The sequence below is a fragment of the Hippichthys cyanospilos genome, chromosome 2 (assembly GCF_059441005.1).
Source record: "Hippichthys cyanospilos isolate Australia breed blue-spotted pipefish chromosome 2, RoL_Hcya_1.0, whole genome shotgun sequence".
Lineage (NCBI taxonomy): Eukaryota > Metazoa > Chordata > Actinopteri > Syngnathiformes > Syngnathidae > Hippichthys > Hippichthys cyanospilos.
The window spans coordinates 20,729,654-20,739,062 of record NC_142370.1 but is presented as its reverse complement, the minus strand read 5'-3'; the positions used below and the strand labels follow the sequence as shown (position 1 = coordinate 20,739,062).

General features: G+C 39.3%; 3 protein-coding genes across 3 annotated transcripts; 2 read left to right on the top strand and 1 right to left on the bottom strand.

Moving 5' to 3' along the window:
* The first annotated feature begins 344 nt into the window (after positions 1-344).
* On the top strand, positions 345-1,949 carry guca1b (guanylate cyclase activator 1B). The gene is made up of 4 exons (XM_088441521.1): positions 345-745; positions 841-990; positions 1,112-1,226; positions 1,472-1,949. The coding sequence occupies exons 1-4, from the start codon at positions 542-544 to the stop codon at positions 1,594-1,596; spliced, it is 594 nt and encodes a 197-aa protein (XP_088297647.1). The 5' UTR covers positions 345-541; the 3' UTR covers positions 1,597-1,949.
* A 593-nt stretch (positions 1,950-2,542) lies between these two features.
* On the top strand, positions 2,543-3,768 carry oard1 (O-acyl-ADP-ribose deacylase 1). The gene is given in 6 exon segments (XM_088409007.1): positions 2,543-2,797; positions 2,896-3,061; positions 3,194-3,252; positions 3,338-3,450; positions 3,548-3,646; positions 3,648-3,768. Coding segments are annotated over 6 exon segments (498 nt in total). The 5' UTR covers positions 2,543-2,779; the 3' UTR covers positions 3,691-3,768.
* A 315-nt stretch (positions 3,769-4,083) lies between these two features.
* Positions 4,084-9,409, bottom strand: LOC148427800 (E3 ubiquitin-protein ligase NEURL3-like). Its single transcript, XM_088409005.1, has 4 exons — positions 9,333-9,409; positions 8,234-8,746; positions 7,036-7,155; positions 4,084-6,944 (listed from the first exon to the last, which is right to left on the bottom strand). The coding sequence occupies exons 1-4, from the start codon at positions 9,355-9,357 to the stop codon at positions 6,757-6,759; spliced, it is 846 nt and encodes a 281-aa protein (XP_088265131.1). The 5' UTR covers positions 9,358-9,409; the 3' UTR covers positions 4,084-6,756.

The window sequence follows — 9,409 nt, the reverse complement described above, 5'->3', positions numbered from 1 at the left end:
GAGAAGCTTCATTAACAGATTTTCAAATGTATCTCTGCATTTTCGAGGATTTATCTGACAGATAATTCCATTATGTTGCCCGAGGGCCAAGATTGTGCACTGGAAAAGACATCTCCCACGGATTTGATGAGTGGCCTTTGATTAAAAAAAAAAAAAGTCAAGTCTGCACTAAACCTAATGAGAACACAAGGGAATGAACTCATGTATGACGTCTCAGCAATGTGTATCCTACTGTGGCCCTATAGCAGCGCTACAGTAAATGACAATCCTCTCATGATGTGTCTGTTGACTGATTGATTTTGACAGGTGTACATTTGTAATCCTCCCCCATGAGAGCCATAACAACCTTTGTCTCATCCTGTCATTCAGAGGGGATTCTACCGCCAGACAACGTTTCAACAATGCAGCTGGCATGTAATTTCATGTCATTAAAACTTGAGTAGCCCACTCCCCGACATTTATCTGTTCATGGTCAGGTCAAAGCGTATACTGTAATGTAATTTTTGGGATTCTTGAGGGCACTGTGAAACAGCTTTCTACAATGGGTCAGCGTCTAAGCGAGGACAGTGACCCTGACAAAGAAATAGACGTGGCAGAGCTACAGGAATGGTACAAAAAGTTTGTGGTAGAATGCCCGAGTGGAACATTGTTTATGCATGAGTTCAAGAGCTTTTTTGGAGTCGCTGATAACAAGGAGGCTTCAGATTACATCGAAAGCATGTTTCGGGCCTTCGACAAGAATGGAGTAAGTACCAATCTTTCTTACATGTGCAAGTTAGGGAATGAATTCTATTATGTACTGTATTTTACTTTTTAACCGTTCATTTCTCATCTACTCAGGACAACACCATTGACTTTCTCGAGTATGTTGCAGCTTTGAATTTGGTCCTTCGAGGTAAATTGGAGCATAAATTGAAATGGACATTCAAAATGTATGATAAAGATGGAAGTGGGTGCATTGATAAAACAGAGCTGCTTGAAATAGTGGAGGTAATCTATTATTTGAGTTGACACTGATAATTACAATGTACTGTCTATTTGTAATCATGTCCGAGTATGTTTTCAACATGACACTTACAGTACCTAAACATGTTTTCTTATCACTCGTAAGTCTATTTATCGACTGAAGAAAGCCTGCCATGGAGAGTTGGATGAAGAGTGTAATCTTTTGACCCCAGACCAAGTAGTGGATCGGATATTTGAGCTAGTTGATGAAAATGGAGATGGTGGGTATAGCAATTTTTCTGACAGCTTGCATTATATCATTTAAGCGCACCGTGTTAGCGATAATGGATTTAAGGATTAATGAAAAAGCTTGCTGCTCATGTCCTGTGTTACAGCTACTGTACATAAAATAGTATGCTATTAGCTTTATATAGATATAGATAGATAGATAGATAGATAGATAGATAGATAGATAGATATTTTTTTTACAGGAGTAAATAATTAAACCACACACCTACGCACTTAGGTGAACTCTCCCTGGACGAGTTCATTGATGGAGCACGGAGGGACAAGTGGGTGATGAAGATGCTGCAGATGGATGTCAACCCTGGAGACTGGCTCAATGAGCAAAGACGAAGTTTGAACTTCTAAAGGCTGGAGAAGGGACTGGCAGTCTGTCACATGCACAAAGCTTTGGTGTGACAGAGTTTGCATGGTTGTAAATTCTGCCCAACACTTAGTCTAGCATCAATGTGTACCTTCAGATTATGAATATGCGGGTGCAGACTTACTTAGTTGAGCAACTGACCAATTACACCTGGGGTCACCAACATGGTACCTTCAGGTACGAGCTACTCCTCCCCTAGGACCGATCACTAGTCTGGGCCTGGTCTACAACTAGTTTACGAGTTGGGACGGTATTTTCTCTGAATGTTGAAGAAGTGACCATTTCAAAGTGTAAACACTGTTGGATTTTTATAGGAATAAAGTATTGCTTATGATTATCTGTTTCTGAATTTTTGTGGTTATACAACATGATCCATCTTCACATAAATTAATACCAATAATTAATAACAATTTAAAGGTAGTTTGGACTTATTAGTATTTCAGTCTGACATAGTCTTACTTGAGTAACATTTTCAACACAGTAGCTGGTATCAAAATAGGTGATGTAATACTCAAATCAGTTCCCCCACTATTTTCAATCTCAGCCGATTAAATAAGATATTGCATTCATATAAGACATTCAAAACCCGATAGCCTATACTTTATATAGTCAACCTCAACCAAAAAATTAAACAAGCCTATGTCCCGTATTTGCCGGCCGACCTAACCCTGCAGTCCGATTCTGGTTTATTTGGGACCTTTGGATTTAGAATCAGGATTTTCTGTTATTTTGCTAATGTTTTTGTCTGTTTGTTTATTTGTTCTAATCGCCTGATTTTTCTTTCTCTGGCAGTGCTTCAACCTTAACTATTGAAACCAAAATTATTTAGCTGATAATTTCAACTCTTTTTCAAAAGGGAAAAAGGAGTTACATTTATGGGTTTGTGAAGCTGAAAATTGTTTTTTAAACAACGCGTCATTGTTAGAGGTCTCGCGAGACACCGACACAAAACGAGACTGGACAACGAATCAGGGTTGTGAGGACGTGTGGCTGACAAAACACTTCGTTTTTAAGTAATGAGGTTAAGGTTTTAAGTATTGACTGTCACTCGGCTCACGGGTTTGCTTCTGTGGCGAGTCGCCGCAGCACACGCCAGTAATACCCAGGCCCTTTTCGGTGCGTTTCAAGCGCTTCTTAGTTTCAAAGCCAGTGCCCTCTCAACTAGGAATGTCTGACACAACGCAGGTAAATATTTGCTCATTGTAAACGTCCTTTTGGACCATCACCATCACGTTATTGTTTTGACAAAGAACCCCCATCTGAAATGTCACTCTTCTGGTTAGCCGGCGAACGACAATTGGCGACTAAATCACGTCACTGGGGATCTGTTCTCGTGTCCCGCGGATGAGGCGCTGGCCCACTGCATTAGTGAGGACTGCCGCATGGGGGCAGGCATCGCTGTCACGTTCAGGGAGAAGTTCAACGGGGTTGAGGAGCTCAAGGGACAAAGTGAGTCGAGGCTGAATTTATTTAAGATATGCTCTTCTTTTTAGGGTGAATTTTGGAGAGATCACTCTCGTAGCTTTTGTCTTACGCCCTTAGGCCCCGCCCTCTAACATTATTTTTATTTTGTCCAACCAGAGAAGTCGGTGGGACAGTGTGCTGTACTGAGGAGAGGAAAACGTTTTGTGTACTATCTGGTAACTGGAATAGTTGAAAGTAGAAATATGCATTTGCACATTTGATATTTAAAAGTGCCGGGGATGTTTGAACTATTTTCACCAGATCACCAAAACAAAGGCGAGACAAAAGCCGACGTATGAGAATTTAAGACTGAGCTTGGAGGACATGAAAGCGCACTGTATCCAAAATGGAGTCACCCAAATTTCCATGCCGCGGTTTGAATTTTTCATTTGTATTTTTTCAAATGTAAGATTGTATGTAATCTTTCAAAAGAGGTATGGTATAGGTTAAACGGCTGTTTCTCCTCGGCAGTATTGGCTGTGGCCTGGATAGACTGAAGTGGGAAAGAGTTTCAGAGATGCTGGCAGAAATCTTTGAGTCCACAGATATATCTGTCACAGTCTACAGTCTGCTGTAAAGCTGAGACATTGGTGATGAAGAACACACACAGATGATCCTAGGAAGTGGTTTGCAGTGCTTGTGTATCTACATTTGTTGATCCTGATATTAAAGAATAAAATATATTATTCTGATCATGTGAGTATCTGTTGAGATATTTTACAGATCGAGGAAAAAGTAGAGGAACACTTTAGGTTTCTGCTTTTGTATAAATGGTTGTCAATCAGTTTGTTCTAAAACAAGTACAGTATATACATTTCTGCATAAGTTGTTAGCAAATCTAATCATCTAAACGCAAGCATGAACAGACCAAAGGCACATCAGGATCAGGATGAATTTTGAACTAATCGTCTTTACAAAACTTGAGCAGAGTTCCTAAGATGTCTGGTGTCAGTAGCTTTAAGGCACACATCATCTAAATCAAGTTGTAAAGGCAGGAGATGTTATTTTCATTTTGTCAGTCACGTTTTATTAGAGCCTATTTTCATGATACACTATCTACAGTTACATGCTGATAAAGTTTAATGACACGATGACATTCAGTGTCTCTTTACTACGGAAGCTTGAAACGGCCAACGTGACTATAAAAAGTTGTTCCGTACTTGCAAATTACTCACATGAGTTTGGCACTCAAAATTGTTTACTTCCAATTGGCAGTTCCAACACTTCCAAATTTGCACACATCTGTCTGGATAAAAAGTCAACAAAACACAATAGCACAGAGCCTACCAAGGCCAAGCTCTTGTAAATTGGACAATTATCTTATTTTCTTTCTTTTCCGCTGCTCGAATAAGAGACGAACATCTCAATGGACTTTTTCTAGTTAAAAGGTTCAAACAAATCTACACACACATAATTCATAAATTGTCCGTCAACATGCAATATTTGACAAGTGCGTGGTGTTGACTGTCAAGTGCCATAAAATGACTATTTTCCGCTATATTTAGTTTTTAATTACAGTTGATTAGATGTTTTATTTAAGTTATGTTTAGTTCATGTTTTTTGATGTTGCGCTGAGGGTTTTGTTCTTTTTGTGTGTTGCACTTTAGGGCCACTGCAAGTGAGAACAGTTAATTTGCGTGAGATTGCAAATGATTAGGTTGTGCTGTTCATCCGGTTTTTTTTTTCTTACGGCTTATTTAGCAATCATTTGCTCTGCGATTGATGAAACCGAAATGTACATTTGGACTGGCTCTGTGCAAGCATGGATGTGGTCCTACAGTTTGGAATTCAGTCAAAAAAAGACAAGATGACAAAAACACTGAAAGTCTAATCAATACTCTCAATAGAGGCTAAAACATTGAAAGTTGCGCATTGTCTTCAGCAAACTAGGTCGCACAATATCAAAGAGTTTAATTGAGCGTGCGTGGTGCTGAGATTAACTTCAAATAAAAGTAAGAAGAAAACAGAATATAACAGATTGCAAATAAGTAGGTGGAGGTGTTTGCTTGTTTTCTGTGTGGCTTATCAATCATTTGCTTTGTGATTGTTGCTCAAAACAGTAAGAACGAAACTGAAAGGTATATTTGAACTGTCTCTGCACATGCACACACTTTTAGCGCACATCTATAAAGAAGACGTTTCAACTGAATCAGCACATTTTGCAAATAAAGATTGAAAGCTTAACATGGCAATAGTCCTACAGTTTGGAATTGAAACAAAAACAAACGACAGATGACAAAAACACTAGAACTCCACTAGAGTACTAAAAACATTTCAAGTTATGCCTTGTTTTTAGGGAACTACCGCAGAAATTGCATGTCATCAAAGTATTTCATTGATTTTCTATTGTACTGAACATAACTCCTAATAAAAGGAAAAAGAAACTGCGGACAGTTATGATGAAATAAATATAAGCGTGAGATTGCAGATAAGTAGGTTGAGTTGTTTGTTCGATTTCATGAGGCTTATCAATCATTATCTTTGTGAAAACAGTAAAAATGAAACCGAGAGGTATATTTGAACTGTCTGCACGTGCACACACTTTTAGCGCACATTTATAAAGAAGATGTTTCAACTGAAAAAGCACATTTTGCAAATAAAGATTGAAAACTTAACATGGCAATAGTCCTACAGTTTGGAATTGAAACAAAAACAATCAACAGATGACAAAAACACTAGAAGTCCACTTGAGTGCGAAAAACATTTCAAGTTACTGTATGCCTTGCATTTAGGGAAATAGCTCAGAAATTGCATGTCATCAAAGTATTTCATTGGTTTTCAATTGTACTGAGCATAACTCCAACTAAAAGTAAGAAGAAATTGCGGACAGTTATGATGAAATAAATATAAGCGTGAGATTGCAAATAAGTAGGTTGAGTTGTTTGTTCAACTTCTGTGCGGCTTATCAATCATTATCTTTGGGAAAACAGTAAGAATGAAACTGAAAGGTACATTTGAACTGTCTCTGCACATGCACACACTTTTATTGCACCTTTAGTACACATGCTTTGTGAAAACTGTAAGAATGAAACTGGAAAGTTTATTTTAACTGGCTCTGTACATGCAGTTATCTAAGCAATATATGGCGGACCTATCAACTGAAATTTTACATATTTGAAGTCTAAATATCACAACAGATCAGTAAAACATTATAAATCCGTGACTCAAGATCTCAATTCAGCTGAAAAGATTGTTTCAAGTTACGCACTGTCTTTTGCAAACTAGCTTCCAAATGGCATGTTATCAACATGTTTAAACCTTTACTGGGCACTGCGGCCGCTTTCGGCTGATAGCCTTAACAGGCAATTTATGAGGCATACACTTTTCTATTTTTAACTCCTAAACAGGCAAGAATTTTCAGTGAAATTTAAGGGTACATTAGAATTTAAGAAATGGCTGATACGGACGGTTTCAGACGTTTTGCCTTTTTGGACTAAGGGCCGAATGCGGCCTCTGTGCCCAGTAAAGGGTTAATTGTGTTTTATGTAGCTTAACTATTAACAAATGAAGAATGACTAGTTAGTGTAAAGCGCTTTGAGTACCCAAGGTAGTAAAGCGCTATATAAGTGAAAGTCCATTTACCATTGAACTCATCACGGTCCAGAAACGCAAAAAACAAAAAAAAAAACAAATCACAAGTGCTACGAGATTCCCATTTGCAGAACAACCTTGTCAGATTGTCATCGTCTCTCAGTAGAAACCTCCCAAGGAATTGACGGTGCCACCATGCGCTGCCTGCACAGGGGGCACGTACCAAAAGTCTTGAAGACCTTGATAGCGCATGTGCGGCATAAGCAGCAATGGCCACAGGACAGAGAGATGCAGGCTTCTTCAGCTATGCACACCACACAGGTCATTTCGTCTCCATCTGTCAAGAGACAGCAAGTCCCATCAAATGTAATTTGTCACATTTCGCGGTACAATTGCGTCGATCGCTTCTTTGAAGGCCGTCTTCACACCTGTTGTCCCCGCCAGGCTGAGAAAGGAGAACTCAGGCACCAAGGAGTCTGTGAAAGAAATGGGTGTGGGGAGACTCTGACGTGACCTCCTGGTGAACAGCCATGTTCCTTTCTTGGAGCCTTCAGCGAAAAGGGAGAGGTTCTTCATGAAGAAGGTGGTTAATTCAAACAGCTACACTTCCTAGAAATGAAAACATTTGGCTCGCCGACGCCTCACTGTTGCTCAGCTAACACCGTGCAAGCAACAAACAAAAGCAAAGTCTTAGTGCTAGATATGGAATGAGGCTAGTGCGTTGCATCAATATGCTGGTGTACGTTCTGATATGTTCCAATGAGAATATGGGATGAATATGGCTTGTGATGTATAAATGCATTTTTTTATTGGGATTTTACATTTGTTGGACAATGATGTCGTTTTTGGCTGAAGTATTTTGACTAAACTCGATTTGGTCATTCGGTGCCCAATGTCAGTATGAATAGCGAATGTGGAACTTTGGTGCAAGTCTGAGCTCTACTTTCTTCTCTCTTGTTCGACCATACTTTCTCTCATGGCAAGGGAAGAGAAGGGACAAAAAAATCAGGTCCATTTTCCCCACTGATCATGCCTCATTCAAGAAGATACCTCTGAGTGTACTGGCTGGTCGCATTTGTGTGTTTGATTTTGAAAAGTGTGGATGTCAAAAACTTTCCATGCTATTTTACTTATTTTTCAAAGATTTTGTATTTTTTTTTTTACAAATGTGTGTGCACCAAAAGTGGTAACAACATTTTTATTCATAGTGCCCTGATGAATAAAGCCAATTCAAGTTCAGTAACAAATAACGTGAATTTCCATATATTTGTTCTGCTTTCTATTTTGTGCCGAGGTTACCTTGGAACAGGTTTTTCTTGTTATGGTTTTAAATGTGGGGATGCTGTTGCTCAGTACAGAAACGAGTTTATTTGAGTTGGTTAAAGGACAGCCAGAAATTCTGACATATATTTTTAAAATTGTTGCTTTATTATGTATGATGGACATGAAATAATATGTCGTTACTGCTTTGCATGTCTTTACATACATCGATTCATTGCTTTTAGAGTGTTTGCCAGATTTAAGGTGAAGAAAGACCGAACCGTCCTTTTCCCTAAATGTTCACATATAGTTAAATAAATAAATAAAGCTCTGACGCCCTGAAGTTTTATTCAGCATGAAACCTACCCAAGAGAAGAATGGAGCACGTTTGTCCATACACGTCGATCATGGCCCACAGAGGCTGGCCAAGCCTCACTCCTCTGATAAGCTCTTGCTTGCGCCCACTCTGGTTTGAAACATACACGGTGCCTGAGCTGGACACCCAGAACTCCAACTCTGCGCCCGCCTTGCAGAACTCCTCTTGCACGGGGGCGGCCCAATGCCCGGGAGTTTCGGTCAGGTCGGGGATTGCCATGCAGGGCAGGGGCAGAGATCTTTGATCTGGAGAAACTCTGGTGAAGCCCACTCGCATGGCTCCGTCCCAGGTAGCGCAATCGGCCTCGATCCGCAGCCGAATCCGCTCTTCCACGCTCACGGGGCGATTGCTGAACAAAAGGCCATCTCTGAAGGAGCTTATTGACCTCTTTGCAAGGCAGCAGCCCTGCTTCAGCTGGACCCTTTCTCCTACGGCCCGGGGATGGAATGTCAGAGGTCTGAGGCACCAGAGATCCCATCTTTGTGACAGCTTTGACTTAACGTCTGCAAGGTAAAATTGAATTAGATTGGATCATTTTGGGGGGATACGACGCAAAAGGTTTTACTTTGTAAAAGTTCCATCGTAAAAAAAGTATAAATAAAAAAAGTGACAGATGTTTATTTTAACATTACATAATATAAGCTAGTACTATGGTCTGTATGCAAAAACTGATGATCACTAAAAACTTACTGAGCTTTGGATGCACCTTTTCATTTATACCTTTTTTTTTCATGGCTATTTACCTAGCAGATTCCAGCTGAAGGCAAAAAATCTATTAATGAACACATGCATAGTACCTTACAAAAAGAAGAAAAAGAAATGTTTTGTATTGTAGCCTTCCTTTACTCTGATTACTGCTTTGCACACTCGGTATACTGTATTAAAACAATTATTTCCTCAATATTTTTTTTTATTTCACTCTGCATCTTTCCATTGAGAAGTGTTTCTTTTGTTCCCAATCTTTGCTGCATGAGAGCACCAAAAAGTTTCAATAAATTCACTAAATACAAGAAATATCTTTGTTCATCAAATTTAAATTTTCTGCTGTGCATTACGGTTTTGTAAATAGTATGTAAATTGAAAACTCACCAAAAGTCTCAAGTTCCACCATCATGGTGTTGTTGTTTAGTCTTCTAATAGCACTGAATATATGTCATGATGCCAAG